Raw genomic sequence first — 16983 nt, forward strand, 5'->3', positions numbered from 1 at the left:
AATGCAAACAACGCATATCAAAATATTAATTACATTCGCGCGATTCGTTATCTCTAGTATTAATTTAACCATATGGTTCTATACACCCAAGACCCTCTGACAGTAATTTAGTACCATTACTAGTCGTATGTACAATGTATGTTTGTATACAACTTTCGTAACTACAAAACATTCAGCAGTGATTACATATTCCTCCAAACATAAGAAACATTTTCTAATTGCATACTTAAATTTATCGATCAATTATGAACATATGACAACATTTATTTCTTTCAACTACTAATTTTCAAATCCTCTGCTGTTCCGTTAATTGAACGACGCGCCGACTTTTCGTACAAGTATCTTGTATCTTATCTGTATTATTTAGCTATCAATAAAGAAGAAACATTTTCTAATTGTATATTTAAATTTATCGATCAATTATGAACATGTAATAACATTTATTTCTTTCAACTACTAATTTTTAAATCATCTGCTGTTCGGTTAATTGAAGGATGTCGGCTTTCTGTAGAAGTATTTCATATTTATTATTTAATTATGAATAAGGAAAAAACATACAAAATATAGTTTTTAAACGGTTTATTATTTATAAAGAGAAACTTTGACTCAGGATATATATACTATATATATACTATTTACTTACAATTTTTTTTGAAGACTTCAAAGTCGAAACAAGCACAGGAAATTTCCAAGCCGGTTAACAGAAACTTGAATGAGACAAAAATAACCTTTAGATCTCTATATGTTCTTCTTCCCCCCTGTTGCTTCCACGTAACTCTTATCCTATTGGTGGAGCTGTGCTGATATGTGAAATTATGACTACATAAAAACATCCGGAAAGACTCATTGAATGATTTTATAGTTTAAGGTTAATAAATTTCCATAAATTAAAGTTGAAAATTTATGAGAGCATGTTTTCTGTAACAAAACTTAGTAAAAACAAACTAGTAAGGTTTATAGATTCTTTAATGATTATGTATGTATTCATAAACTAGTTCGATAAACATCGTTCGATAAAACGTCGAACAACACACAACATTGAAGCGCGAAATTTCAAATTCAATGAAAGATAAATAACAAATATTGCGAACAAATGATATTAAATTTACAATAATCTCATGTAAGAAAAATAAAAGGGATAAAAGTAGTACAGAAGATAGAGAAATCTATAAAACTGGTGGCTGGGAAATAGAAAATATATAAATTTATGTTATTAGAGTTTAGTACTTCTGTCGATCAATGTGTTACGACCGTTCGCGGAGAGACGCAGTCGCAGTAGCGAGAGGCGTAAATTCTCGCTACGATTCGGTGAATCGACGCCGCGAAGTAGTCGTTCCCCTGTTTCGGTTAAGATAAGAGGTGGTTAAATGAATATGACACAGTATAGTAAGTTATATTTCACCGTTTATTCCAACAACTTATAACGAAGGCAGTTACGCTGGTGCGTATGTACGAGATTTTTTTTTGTATTTATTTGTTGAAATTACAATCAATTCTCGCGTTGAGAATATGTACGAGATGAATGAGTGACTGATCTGTGGGTGTGTCCTACCCGGTGGAAGGATATTGACTATTCGAAGGATGTGAAATCAGAACTGTCTTGGGAGACGATGCTGTCTCGGAGGAAAGCTAAGGATGGGTGTGTCTAGCGCACGGGACCATCGGATTTGTTGGTGACGATTTTAGTTAGGAGAGTGAAGGAAGTGGCTTCGTTGTTAATTGGTTAACGAAGGGTCTTAACCGCCCTCGAGAGAAAGTGGTTAGTGGGAGGAAAGTTGCAGCATACGTGAGAAAAACTAATTTTCCCTTGTCCAGTCGGGGTAGACAATAGTCTTTAGAAATTCTTCGGAAACAGACGTTTGTTTGGTTTGAAGGACCTTTTCTAGGAAATCTATGAGATTTATGGAAGGTACTTGAAACTATGGAGGATACGCTGCGAGTATCCGGTGACATCTGGTTGCCATATTGCTCGCGGTGCGACGTAACAAAATGGAATAGAAAGATTATACCACAGACGAAATTATACTTTATACTTTATTATACTTTGTACTTTATTATTACATTACATCAATTGACATCTTTGGCATTACAACGATTCGATACACATTTTAACTAAATATTTTGCAATGAAACACGTATTATTAAACAACATAATCATACTAAATTAATTTAATGTGACTATTTATTATTATTATATAATAACACAGTGATGAAAGAAATAAACTGGTCAAGTAATCTAAGGAACGATAATACGTATCTATGTCAGTGACAGTGAGAAAAATTCAGATATCTGTACTTAAGTGATTACACTTATAAGTATCATTATATATTATATAAATATGATATTTCGAATGGTATCATTTATCACTCATTAAACAAGAGTGTCATATCCAGAGAAATGATTTTACATATCTTAATCTTTGCTTTGATTACGATAGTAATAATTTCTATCAAACTTGATGGAGGAAGATACATGAATAATTATCTAAAAGCTGAAAATCTTGGCAAATTCATTTGTACATAAACTAACAGGAATGAATTTTAAAGATACACTCTGCTCTCAACAATTAAAGCTGTCTTGTCGCAACAAAGTTTCAATCATTTTTTATGGACAACATGGCCCAGTTTGCACAAAGACTAAAAATTTTAACATTAAATTTGGATAAAAATTCTTACGGTAGAAGGAATGATATATCATTCATTTTCGCCAATAATCTGGTCGAATTTAGTCAAGTAAAATGGTATTGTTTCGTTCAAAAGTTGATTCTTCCTCGCTTTCTTCTTTTCAGGATTCTCCTCCATGCGATAGTAGCAGATAGCTGAAACCAACCGTTACGTTCATTTGTATTTTTCCCCCCAAACGAAGAGAAAATAAGTTGTGAAAGAAGGAGTAGCCTCTCATAGTTCCTACAATTTCTTCATTCTCTTTGCTTTCTTCAATATTGCCTCAACAAGTTCCTGTGGTTCACGATACTTGAAATATATACAATGTTACCAGCGTGGAAATTGTCTTGGAAACTTGGAAAATCTTTCAAGAGGAACAACATTGCTAACTGAGATTCGAGAAAGGAAAGGTAAGTAAATCCTTGCTTCTACTTAGAGCTTTTTTATTTACTTCTGACGAGTAAAGTACTGTTATTAAAATTTGATTAAAAGTACCAAGAATGTCGAGATATAAACAACCATTTGTGGAAAGGTCAGGAGAAGCAGAATTATCGAATAAACGTTATATAACTCTTAGTGATTAAGTAAGAGAAGAGAAACGAGAAAAAAGTCTTTTATCTAGGTCTTAATAAAGTATACTATATTTATCTCCATATCAAGAATAACAACAAGATATAAACAGTCTTCTAGAAATTGAGTAAATATTACATAATTACATCTTGAGCAATATTTTGCGTCTTAGCTTTTGCTTAAACATTATGATAATCTTAAATATCTGTAAATTCTTCACAGACTCTTTGCATCTTCTATACAGGTATCTCATGATCATGTGATAACACACAGGAAGAAAAAATAGAGGAAAAAACAGCGTAAAAAGAAGTTGCGTAGGAGTATCGTCGCACTACATCATTCGACAATTGATGCACGTCATGGCGATCGTCACGGTTTAAAGCAGGCCATCAAAAACACGTTTGTCATCGTACGGAAAAATCTGCGACGTTCCAGCTGTTCAGGTGCATCGAATTGTGAATCATCGGCGGTACGAAGCAAGGCGAGGGGCGTAAATAGAGAAAGAAGAGAAGAGAAGGATTCGCATAAATGATAAAATATAATCGTTCGTTCCTCGTCGATGGCGGATGGATGGCTTTAATCGTGGACGATATCGATACGATTATATTTTATACATTTGAAACAAATATAAAAGACAAGCAAAAACCAGAGATACGATCGTTATGATATTATTCAATCGGTAGCCTATTTACCTCGTTTTTTGTTCACCTTCTCTGTCTAGTAATAATTTTTCGATTCGACTGGCGTGACGTTACGTTGGCGGTGTAAAAACACGATTTTAAACACCTGCGGATAGTTGCATGAGTTCCGAGCGATTCCATTCCCTTCGATTTATATTTATGCGATCAACGCGCGGATCGTTAACGCATTATGCAGACAGCAGATGTTACGTAATCACACATATCGTAATTGGAAATTAGTAACGTTATCGCGTAGCAGGATCTTCCTGTCTTTGATCATTGAGTAACACTTCGTTGTCCTCGCTCCTTCCGCGGATAACCAGCGTTTATCATATAGAGACAGGGATTTGCAAAGAATAAAAGTTGTAGAACGTTGAAAGGCGTTGAGAGAAACGTGATGTTATCCCGTTATTCGTTAACGCAACGCAGTTAAAAAAAATCCCGTAGGAAGATTACGATAATAGATAACCTGAGTCGAGTGTTTGTCGGGGGATCTAAAAGATTCTTTCGAGTTGAGCGTCTGAGATTGCAGAGAAGAAAATTTGGAAGCCATCGAATTCGTGATGTCGATAGAAATCTTCAGTTGGAATCGTTGTATCATAACGTAGTCTGCTTATTGTCGATAAGAATTTACTAAACTAAAAGTGACTACTAAAAGTTTCTATCCTCTAAATTCTATCTACGATTCTATAATCTAAAAACTGACTTTTGCAAACAAACTGTAACATTCGCTTAACGGAAAGACATACGTATCTTGTTTGTACTCGTCTTTTCACAATGAATTCTTGAACGTCTGTCTGTGTGGTGAGACAAATGCAAAGTGATCTCATCAGTTCTCAGTTCGCTGTGGAGTGCCGAAGCGTGCAGACGTGTCTCTAGTGCCCAGCGTAGTCCGAAAACAACACGTGTCGCCCAACCGTCGAAAGTGAACACAGCTAAGTGTCCCTGAACCTTTAGGGAGAAGATAATCCCACGCACCTAAGCCCAACCCGAATACTAGCCTCACAGCCTCACGACTAGTTGTTCATTCCGAATTAACTAGCTCGATGATGGCCCAACAACCGCGACCAGGCTCCCCGGAGCAGACTCGCAGCTACCCCGTGCTACCCCCCGCGTGGCAGAAGTGTAGCAGAACTCTCCGCACTAACGACGCTAATACTACAAAGAAAAGGAAAATAGAAACAGCAACGCAAATAAACACACACAACAGATTCGCCGTATTGGAATCCTCAAACGACGCCATGGAAATCGTAGAACCGCCACCAAACCAACACTCACAGAGAATCCCCCCTCCCCCACCAATATTTGTGGACGACGTCATTGACATACAGACAATGACCAGGTCCCTAGAGAGAGATATCAGCAAGGAGGAATATAACCTTAAAATAAGCAACAATAGAGTAAAAATACTGCCGACAAACCCAGAAGCTTACAGAAAACTCACCAAGACACTCAGGACCCCGAACGCCAACTTCCACACCTACCAACTCAAACAGGAAAGGCCTTTCCGGGTGGTCCTACGAAACATACACCACTCAGCAGACATAGACGAACTCAAATACGAACTCTCAAAACTCGGCCACGAAGTCATCAACGTAAGTAATATAAGGCATAGAGTCTCGAAAGACCCGTTATCCTTATTTTTCATAGATATAAAACAAAAGCCAAACAATAAGGAAATCTACAATATCAGTCGCCTAATGAACGCAATAGTAAAATTCGAACCACTGCTTGTGAAAAAAGAAATAGTGCAATGCAAAAGGTGCCAAAGGTACTGTCATACGCAGAAATACCGCAACCATACTTTCCGATGCGTTAAATGCGCAGGCACTCACTCCGCTGACCAGTGCGCCAAATCACCGGAAACTCCAGCGAAATGCATCCACTGCCAAGGGGACCACCCCGCCAACTACAAAGGCTGCCCAGCATATAAAACACTATACACGAACAGGTACCCTAAACTCAGAGCAAAAGAGGTATCCAACCAAACACCCAGCCCGCCGAAATTCACGACTACCCCAACCCCCTCAACCAACCAAACACCCAGTCCTACCAAATTCATCTCCACCTCAACCTCCTATGAACAAGCAGTACAAGGCATCCAAAATAACCCGAACAGCCAAAGGAACCTTCCCCAAAACAGTGTCCCCAACCCACCTAACACAGACAACTCCTCAAGGCTTGAGAAGCTAATAGAGAAACAATCAGAGCAAATAAATCACTTGCTATCGCTACTAACACTCATCGTGGAAAAATTAGCACTCCCCGACTCAAAATAAAACCAAGGCGCATAGCACTCTGGAACGCCAACGGTCTAGCGCAACACAAACTTGAACTAGAACTCTTCTTAAAACACCAGCAAATCGACGTAATGCTCGTATCGGAAACCCACTTCACCGACAAGAGCTACCTGAAAATAAATGGTTACAAATTCTACCATACCCAACACTCCAGCGGAAAGGCCCACGATGGCACCGGAATAATAATCAAAGCAAGTATTAAGCACTACGAACTTCCATCATTCCAGAAAGACTACCTACAAGCAACAAACGTAGCAATAGAAGACTGTCATGGCTCAATCACCACCTCAGCAGTATACTGCCCTCCCAGACACTCCATCGCCAAAAAAGACTTTGATAACTTCCTGGACACCCTGGGCAATAGATTCATAGTTGGAGGAGATTATAACGCTAAGCACATCCAATGGGGCAGCAGACTGGTTACAGCAACAGGCAAAAACCTCTTAAACAGCATAATAAACAACAACCTCAACTACCTCACCACATACGAACCCACATACTGGCCCACTGACACCAACAAAATACCCGACCTTCTCGACTTTTTCATAACTAAAAATATCCCATCAAGACACGTCCAGATCAACTCCTCGGCTGATCTCTCCTCTGATCATTCTCCCGTGATAGCAACAGTCAGCTCAACAATCATCGAGAATACACCTAACGGCTCCATTCACAACCAACACACCAACTGGCAGCTCTTCAGAGAAGTCTTTACACACTCAACCTCAGCCTTCACCCCACTAAAAACAAAGGAAGATATCGAAGCAGCCACGGAATACTTAAACACGAGCATAATAAACGCAATCCGCCTCTCCACACCGACAAAGCCGTCTAACAGCAAACAAGAATATCCCCAATACATACTAAAAAAAAATAGCAGAAAAACATAGACTAAGAAGAGTATGGCAGACCCATAGAACACCGGAGGACAAACGCAAACTTAACAACGCAACTAGGAAGCTATCCAGAACCTTAAAAATCTATAAAAACGACTGCTTCCACAAATACCTCGCCAGCTTGTCCCCCACAGCCGACGCCAACTACTCACTATGGAAGGCCTCCAGGAAACTCACACGCCCCCCACAAATAATCCCACCTATCCGCCGTCCGCAAGGTGGATGGGCGCGAAGCCCTACAGAAAAAGCCGACCTGTTCGCTAAACACTTGTCAAAAGTATTCAAACCCCATTCCCCCAAAGCCGCCGCGGACGTTACCGAATACCTGCACACCCCCTTCCAAATGTCCCCTCCTATCGAACCCTTTTCCTCTGCAGAGACTATAGAAACAATCAGTCGCCTAAACCCCAAGAAAGCAGCAGGACACGACCTAATAAGCAATAAAGCAATCAAGGAACTTCCCACAAAAGGGATAGCACTCATCACATCGATTTTTAATGCTATCCTTCGCCTGGAACACTATCCTAAGGCCTGGAAAATCTCATTGATTACCCTCATCCCTAAACCCGGTAAACCGATATACGAAACCTGCTCCTATCGCCCAATCAGTCTTTTACCTACACTGTCCAAACTATTCGAGAAGATGCTCACGAACCGACTCCTTCCAATCCTAGAGAACTTGAAAACACTCCCAGGTCACCAATTCGGCTTCCGAAAACATCATTCTACAGTAGAGCAAATCCACCGCTTAACTCATACGATCAGCCAAACACTTGAAAAGAAAAAATATTGCTCAGCGGTTTTCCTAGACATCCAACAGGCATTCGACAAAGTATGGCATGAAGGGCTACTATACAAGATTAAAAAGATCCTACCTCACCCCTACTACTCCATCCTAAAATCTTACCTAACCAATAGGCAATTCATGGTTAAATGCCTAGACGCCACTTCCGCAACATTCCCAATAGAAGCCGGCATACCCCAAGGTAGTGTCCTCGGACCCCTACTGTACACCATCTACACTGCCGACCTACCCATATCAAACGATATAACAATAGCGACATTTGCAGACGACACAGCGCTATTAGCTACCCACGCAGACCCGGTAATAGCCTCATCCACTCTCCAGCGAAGTCTCGACTCCATGGAAAAGTGGTTTCACAAATGGGGCTTCAAAGTCAACGAAAAGAAATCCTCACATGTAACCTTCACGCTCCGAAAACAAACCTGCCCCCAGGTCACCATCAACAATGCAACAATCCCTAGCAGGGACACAGTCCGATCCCTAGGCATGACCCTGGGCAGGAGACTAACGTGGAAGACACACATCTCAGATAAAACGAAGCAACTAAAGGACAAACTAAAAAAACTCTATTGGCTCACAGGCCGACGCTCCAAACTAAACATACAGAATAAAATTACCCTCTACAAGGCCGTAATAAAACCTGTCTGGACCTACGGAATCCAACTATGGGGAACAGCAAGTAACTCCAACATCGAAATACTCCAACGCTTTCAATCGAAAACGCTAAGATCCCTAATTGACGCACCTTGGTATGTAACCAATGAAACAATACACCGCGACCTCAAGATAGCCACCGTCAAAGAGGAAATAGCAAAATATAGCGACAGATATAGCAAAAGAATCAACAAACACCGAAACCTCCTAATCACTGGACTACTCGATACGATGGACCAGATTCGCAGGCTGAAGAGGCACTACCCGCTAGACCTAAACGTTAGATTCATTTAATTATCCAAATTAAGCATTTGCACTTACTTATAATACTTATAAATTATACCTATCTATAATAAGTATTAACTTATTGTAAATAAACAGCCATGTCACTGCGCCACGCCAGAAAAATTACTGAAAATTCTCAACGCGAGAATTGATTGTAGTTTCAACAAATAAATAAAAAAAAAAAAAAATCTCATCAGTTACTCACCTTGCTTCAAATCTCCAAGAGTATCGACGAGCACGTCGCATATCATCGCATCCCATTCGTTCTTTCCCATTAGATCGTACTTCCTCGCCAAGTATCGCGCCACAGCGTTACTCTGCGCTACCGGTTTCCCGTCTATCTCCAGCACAGGCAGCTTTTTATAAGGCATTGCTAAGAACAAACATGGCTCATATGAACACTGTGTAGAGGGAAACGATCGATAGGAAATCACAACACAGCTTCCGAGGCCGTTGCGTTCTTGTGAATAGATGAATCGAAATCATTTCGGTTTTAATCAACATGGCCTAGTAAAGAAATACAGAAATGTCTTCTTTCTCCTTTTTTTCTTTTCTTACGATTACGATGGACAGGGTATCGCGTGTTTTTGACTGTTGGGAAGAACCTAAAGTTTTTAAAATCAAGGATAAAAGATAATACCAGACACGGAAAAAATATTAGAAAATGTACACGGTTCTTGTAATGAAAATTGAAATGCAAGGAATATAAATCGAATGTCTATTGCGAACGTAATTTTGTGTTTTACACCGACAGGATTGATTTACAGACTTACGTTGATTTTTTGTTTCTCTATTTGCAAGCGACATATAAGATTATATGCTGAAGACTATGCTGCGTAAAACTTTTATTATACCATTTACGATAGAAATGTCGCAACAGAAGATCGAATTTTATGTCTGCTTTGTTCTTTCGACTTTTTAGCTATGTTCTTGTTCATTTCCGAACTGATTTCAATTTTTTATCCTTTTTTTCCGACAAGTCCTAAAAAGTTTTTAAATTAACGAGAAGCGTAGAAGTATTTTTGTATTCCTATTTTAAGTCACCTATTTACGGTTTTCTCAAAATATTCGAAATGCTTCGATTCATTGAAAACAATAAAGATTGCAACACAAAAATTCGAGAATCGTAAGTGAATTAAGTTGGTATTCGATAAACACGATATTACGGAAGCAAAACTTAATGAAAAGTTCGACTTTATTCCGTATGAAATTTTACTTTAAGTAAGTTTAGCCTGCACGTGAAACGAAAGTTTTATATACAGAAAAGTTTGAGTAAATGGTAGATACCTGAGAGTTGAACGATGAAAGTAAAAATCGATTCTTCACGCTTACAATCCTTGTATTCAGGCCAGAGTTCTTCGGGGATCCTCTCGTCGGTATACTCGATGCCAGTATATGCAAATATGTACCGTATATGTTCGGCACGACCACGGGCATTGAAGTAGATTAGTTTGTAGGTAGGTTCGTCGCTCATTTTCCTTGCTCTGTCAACTTATCGAGAAAAATGTTACAATTAACTCGTGTAATTAACAGACTGTGTGCGTGTTTGTGTGTAGAGAGAACAATTTATTTATAGATGGAATAATTCGTATAATACGCAAAATAAATCATTTAGAAGGCTGGAATATGTGTTTTTGAAACAATTAATTATGTCGAAAAATATTTCAAACGAGATATAATTATGAAAAAAATAATAATTAAATGTATGTAAATGTAATAATTAAATGTAATTAGTTGTGAAGAAAATAATAATAAAAAATAAATAAATGTAAAAAAAGAATTAAATGTAATTAGTTTCTTTATACGCACGCGATATTATTGGCGATATATGAAGGTCAACTTTATTTTTTTAAATAGATATATTTATACGTATATTTATAGATATAAATACATATATTATATAGATATAATAGTATATATAATATATATAATAATATATATGTCGAGTCTGAATCTCCGAGTCCGAGCTCGAGGCGCCCTCCCGGGGAGGGCTCGCGGGAGGTAGCGGTTCTGCGTTGAAGTTCTCCATCGTCCGGTCGCGCGTGGGGTACCTTTATTGTCGATAGTTACACTAGTGACGAGGGCCTCAGGCTTGATAACGAATCCGCGGCCAACGGGAGGACTATCATATAAAAAGCAACAGGATACACGAAATAATATAATTCTGACTAGGACAACATAAACGCAAGAAGTGTTGATATTGAAAAAAATATTTAATTTTGTATATAAATATTTTCATATTTAAAAAAGTTTCCGGAAGCAGGAAGATTTGCAAACAAATAATATCATAAACCGAATGTTTCATGATCCTTTTCTAATTAGAGTGTGTGACAGCATGTGAGAACGTTTCTTAAAAATATGACTTATTGCAATTACTTAATCGCAATTATAAACGATTAAGACCTTCTCACAACGAGGCAATCTATCCAAAGTATAAAACTCGTTATACTTGATGAGAAAACAAATCTCTACTTAGGTTTCATTTCGTTTCATCGCGTTCATAAAAAGTGAATTTGTATGAACACATCGTGCAATTTAGTAATTAGGACCGTTGATCTCGCTGCAACATAGATGGATAGAAAAAAGCCATTTAAAATGATACAACGTCGGGAAGACAATTATGAAAATTATAAATGGAACACAAGATAAAATTGTTTAAGATTAATTCTTCTTTTTTTTTTTTAATCGCGAGTGTTTGCAAACGAAGTTTCAATCTGTTCACAATGATAGCAATGAGAGGAGGATGTCTATGAAAGTTGTAAATGCGATATTGAATAACATTTCTGCGAGTGGGTTTGTTTTTCGTTACAAATGTTTTTTAAACGAATCTGCAATCTGTTGGAAACAACGGAACAGTAACGGGACGACTGATAGGGAAATAAAAAAGATCGCGTTTTATTTGAACAGACAAATCTTTGAAATCTATTCGAAAGTCTATTTGAAATGGTACGAGCTCGAAAAGAACGGTGAATACTATAGAAGAGGGATTAATTAAAATTCTTATTAATCTGTACGCTTTGTATATTAAATACCTTGATCGATGCCAAGATAACAAATTATTATACAAAACAGTGAAGTATCCACGTCTGACATTAATATTGAGTATTACCATTACTGTAATTTAATTTTTAACCGATCCTGAAAATTCCTTAGAACGTAAAAAGTATAAAATGTTACTGTGCATTTCAAGATTAAATGCACTGTAATTTAGAAACAGTTATGAAGCGGAAACAAATAATTTATTCAGAATAAGAATTCTACGTAATCATGTTAAAAAAGAAACGTACTTATAACGCGTTTAAACTCCAAATATGTAAAGACAATAAGGGAAAAAAATTAAACGAAGAATCGTATTTTTTGTAAATTCACACAAGATTTTATCTAAAAAAAAATTAAGATTTTTTGAAGAACGTACAAGACGGAACACGAACAATAAAAAAAGGGATGTTAAATACAAAAAATAGATTGAAATTTAGATTATGAAATATAAAAAAAATGATATTGCATAATTTACAATTATTTTCGATAGCTTACGTCAGTATGTTGGAGTGTAAACTATAAAATATTCAAAAACTGATACCATTCAGACATAATTTAGAAAAACAATAAATTGCGGAAACCGATAGTTAAAACTCGATACGATCGATACTCCAAAGCTCTAATCCTAATAATTACTCAGCAATAATAACCGATAATTCATGTTGATTAATGTTTGAACTCCGTTTTTTTTTTCTGTATGTGTATACAAATTTTGTACAGTTTGATAAAGCGAAATTAAATTATCATCCTTTTGTACTACTTCAAACATTGAGATTTGTCATCTTCAAGGTCGATCACACATAGTTTCAGATTGCGGAGTTGCAAGGGTAATTAATTTTGCAATCGGTTTTCCTTTGATATAGATGTGAATACAAATAGCCATTGATTGACAATATACCGAAGCAATTCTAGTTTAATTTGAAGTCATCGATCCTTTGATATTTTTGGAAGAATAGTAAAAGTACAGAGAAAACAAGAAAAAATGGCGTTAACTAAAAGATAGCTCCAATGTATCTCATAAATATTATCTATATATCATTTGTAAGATGTAAGTGACCAAGATATCGAATTATACAAAAATTGTATGTAATGATTAATACTTGAACGTTACTTACATTTATGTACATGAAAATTTGATCTTTTATTAACTAAGTTATTGATCGACAAAATGACTTCCTACATAATTCTCCGCCTGAACTGAAATGCATATTTTTTTTTTACGCAAGCCTTATGTGTAGCTAGCAACGAGCAAACAGATTAATTACTTTACACACGGTCGTATCTTGTTTGCTGTAGGCGAGTTCTCTCGTGTAATCAACGAAGTGCTCAACTTTAAAGCGATAACAGAAGAACATTATTGTATCGATAAAAATCATGCTTTTTTCAAAGAAATATATAACTCGTATTTTTTTTAAAGCAACCCTCATAACGTATTGAATAAAATAATCATACATTTTTTTTTGTTCAACATTTGTAAAATACGATATTATCAAGATCACCAAGGAGGTAATCTTCAATTCTTAATGAATATAATAAAAAACATAATTAATGATTGTTTGATGGTTTTATTATTATCTCTATAATACAAAAGCACAACATCGTGTCAACAGTTTATATAGTTCGTATGTTTCTGTAGGAATACACAAATAATAGTTCTCTATCACAACGTAATCTAAAGGGAAAACCCTAACTAAATGACAAAAATATCGGTAATAACTGGAACTAATGAATGTTAAAAGCAATCAGTATATTCCATACAAACTTCCATCAATACGATTCGTTCTTCATTCTCTCAACACACTAAGACCGCAATCTTTAAACGCTTATAAAACCATAAGCAATCGTGAAGTTTAGAATTCGCTAACTGGGCGTCTCTCAATCCAGTTTTTGATCTTGGGCAGAAGGAGGACCTTTTTCTCCAGCAGCTTCAGATTCTCGTAATTCTCGATCAGATCAGACTTGTACATAAAGTTCAAATAATCGAGCAGAGCAACGAATGTTAAATCAGCCCAAGAGAGAGTACCATCGTAGAAGTAGCCGTCATTTTCCTTCACTTGCTGGTCCAAACGTTCTAAAATGAACGGCAGCGTCTCTTCAGCAGCCTTGCGTTTTGCAGCTTTGACCTTCTCGTCCTCCTCATAGTGGAAGGCGGCAATTTCTGAAAATTTGTTTTCAGTTAAATACTATTCGCTAATGTTATACTAATTTGAATACAGTGTTGTGCGAAATTTAAATGATACTGAAGATAGAATTACAATCCTTTTTAATGTATTGTTGTATTGTCCTTTGTCTTGTATTGTTGACATACGTGTATCGTTCGATTAAATCAAATATTAAATCGGATTTCAACTAATAAATACCTGAACAGATATGTACTATCTGTTATCAAGATTCTCATAAGATTTATGCAAAACAGCACTGGATACTCACTATGACGAATATCATGAATAGTATCAACAGTGGCATCAATATGAAGATTTGCCCAGTCAGTCTTTCCAACTAAGTCATATTGTTTGGCTAAGTAACGGCAAATAGTTGTAGACTGAGCAACCTTCCTTCTATCAGCTACGAGCATAGGAAGCAGGCCATAAGGAGTCACTAAAAACATACAACTAATAGAATCAAAGATTCTATCGAACAAACAGATTATGATGCTTCTTAAATATCTAGCTTCCTGTTATCTGTTTTGGAAAGATATAATTTAATTTATTGATAATTTATCAGCAAACAAAGGGCATTGTCTCCTTAACAATACCTATTGTTCTCCCACATATCTTATAGAGCAATGGAGAGTAAACAATAATCTCTGTTATACTCTGCATAATTGTGTTCTACTTTATTTAGCTACTTTAGTTAAATTAGGAAAGATGAGATTTAAGAAACAGAACTTCTTTAAATTTTAAGCTTACAGGGCTTTATTTCTGGCCAGACGTCCTTTTTGATACGTTCAACTTCAAATGGAATACTAGCATAGCTGAAGAAGGACGGATTGGTTCTGCCAATGCCGTAACTGGGAAGTAAGTCAATTTATAGAGCGGCATCTTCCTGGAAGTATAATTGTTACGCCGGGCCTCTCTGCCTGGCCCAGGTCACACACCGCGGGCCAGACGGACACCAGATGTCCGCTTTTCCGTACGGCGTACCCTCAATATCCTTAAGCACCCGTCATAAACCCGAGTCACTTGCCTGCTAAGGTCCTTCAAAACAAACAAACATCTGTGTCCGAAGAATTTCTAAAGACTATTGTCTACCACGGCGGGACAAGGGAAAGTTGGTTTTTCTCACGCACGCTGCAACTTTCCTCCCACTAACCACTTTCTCTCGAGGGCGGTTAAGACCCTTCGTTTAACCAATTAACAGCGAAACCTGTTTCCCTCACTCTCTTAACTAACATCGGCACCAACAAATCCGATGGTCCCGTGCGCTAGACACACCCATCCTTAGCTTTCCTCCGACACAGCATCGTCACTCAACTTCACTTCTTCTACATCGTTGGAAAAGTCAACTACTAAGTATACGCTAATGCTCAGCGGGGCAGTCTAAGCATAACGCGAGAGTCGATCTCGGTATTGTCGAGCATACGTTTCCTCTCCTAAATATCTCATAGTGCTACGTCCACTAATACATTGAATCCAATTATAAGAGCCCTGCTCTAACGCACATATCTATCTTAGCTTCGTGCGACAAGTTGTTAATTACTTATTTCTCTACGTCAGTGTAATCTAAGTGCTGGAAACATATAATTTATAATTCTGTGAATCACAGGGTTATACAACCTCAATCACCCCTATTATCTCAACGGAAATCAGGGGATCGATCAACTCGTGGTGTCGATTGTTATAATCGTAACGGGGATTTACGACCCCCGTTGACGTCTCTCCTCGCGATTACGTCTCCCCGCGATTGGTCGAAGAAACAATAATATATACAAAGTAAAAACAAAGAATCATTGATGACAAGAATTATATTATTACAAATTATGAAGTATAAGACAATTTAAGTAAAAAGCATCAACTACTAACTACTCGCATAGCTATTTGTATCTTTATATTTTAATATAGCTTAGATATAAAAAGAATATTATTTTTGGATGTAATAATGTATAAACTTGCGCCAAATATTATAACAAAATATTGCACTTTCTATTTAAGTAGGATAGACATATTACCGGCATTTATCTTTTTTCTATAGCAATGAAATTGTTTATAAAAAAGTTTATAAGAAAACTATCAATTAATGCAAACAACGCATATCAAAATATTAATTACATTCGCGCGATTCGTTATCTCTAGTATTAATTTAACCATATGGTTCTATACACCCAAGACCCTCTGACAGTAATTTAGTACCATTACTAGTCGTATGTACAATGTATGTTTGTATACAACTTTCGTAACTACAAAACATTCAGCAGTGATTACATATTCCTCCAAACATAAGAAACATTTTCTAATTGCATACTTAAATTTATCGATCAATTATGAACATATGACAACATTTATTTCTTTCAACTACTAATTTTCAAATCCTCTGCTGTTCCGTTAATTGAACGACGCGCCGACTTTTCGTACAAGTATCTTGTATCTTATCTGTATTATTTAGCTATCAATAAAGAAGAAACATTTTCTAATTGTATATTTAAATTTATCGATCAATTATGAACATGTAATAACATTTATTTCTTTCAACTACTAATTTTTAAATCATCTGCTGTTCGGTTAATTGAAGGATGTCGGCTTTCTGTAGAAGTATTTCATATTTATTATTTAATTATGAATAAGGAAAAAACATACAAAATATAGTTTTTAAACGGTTTATTATTTATAATGAGACACTTTGACTCAGGATATATATACTATATATATACTATTTACTTACAATTTTTTTTTTAAGACTTCAAAGTCGAAACAAGCACAGGAAATTTCCAAGCCGGTTAACAGAAACTTGAATGAGACAAAAATAACCTTTAGATCTCTATATGTTCTTCTTCCCCCCTGTTGCTTCCACGTAACTCTTATCCTATTGGTGGAGCTGTGCTGATATGTGAAATTATGACTACATAAAAACATCCGGAAAGACTCATTGAATGA

The 16983-nt window shown here is 36.6% G+C and overlaps 2 protein-coding genes across 4 annotated transcripts; one reads left to right on the forward strand and one right to left on the reverse strand.

Moving 5' to 3' along the window:
- Nucleotides 1-5320: 5320 nt before the first annotated feature.
- Nucleotides 5321-10479, forward strand: LOC143302437 (uncharacterized). Its single transcript, XM_076617110.1, has 2 exons — nt 5321-5509; nt 5565-10479. The coding sequence occupies exon 2, from the start codon at nt 5615-5617 to the stop codon at nt 6191-6193; it is 579 nt and encodes a 192-aa protein (XP_076473225.1). The 5' UTR covers nt 5321-5509; nt 5565-5614; the 3' UTR covers nt 6194-10479.
- Nucleotides 10480-13438: 2959 nt separating this feature from the next.
- Nucleotides 13439-16924, reverse strand: LOC143302434 (glutathione S-transferase-like). 3 transcript variants are annotated; one of them, XM_076617102.1, is made up of 4 exons: nt 16772-16924; nt 14803-14934; nt 14324-14491; nt 13439-14051 (listed from the first exon to the last, which is right to left on the reverse strand). In XM_076617102.1, the coding sequence occupies exons 3-4, from the start codon at nt 14466-14468 to the stop codon at nt 13744-13746; spliced, it is 453 nt and encodes a 150-aa protein (XP_076473217.1). In that variant the 5' UTR covers nt 14469-14491; nt 14803-14934; nt 16772-16924; the 3' UTR covers nt 13439-13743. The 3 variants fall into 3 exon arrangements, with proteins under 3 accessions (XP_076473217.1, XP_076473218.1, XP_076473216.1); XM_076617103.1 differs by having other exon boundaries at nt 14803-14938; XM_076617101.1 differs by having other exon boundaries at nt 14803-15090.
- Between the last annotated feature and the right edge of the window lie 59 nt (nt 16925-16983).

The sequence above is a fragment of the Bombus vancouverensis genome, chromosome 3 (genome assembly GCF_051014615.1).
Source record: "Bombus vancouverensis nearcticus chromosome 3, iyBomVanc1_principal, whole genome shotgun sequence".
In the NCBI taxonomy this organism is placed as follows: domain Eukaryota; kingdom Metazoa; phylum Arthropoda; class Insecta; order Hymenoptera; family Apidae; genus Bombus; species Bombus vancouverensis.

Bases quoted from the DNA above. Each gene is read 5' to 3' on its own strand.
- LOC143302437 (XM_076617110.1), top strand. From the start codon at position 5,615: ATGAACGCAATAGTAAAATTCGAACCACTGCTTGTGAAAAAAGAAATA.
- LOC143302434 (XM_076617102.1), bottom strand. From the start codon at position 14,468: ATGCTCGTAGCTGATAGAAGGAAGGTTGCTCAGTCTACAACTATTTGC. The intron at 14,052-14,323 runs GTGAGTATCCAG...ACAAATTTTCAG, and splicing joins TATTCATGATATTCGTCATA to AAATTGCCGCCTTCCACTAT.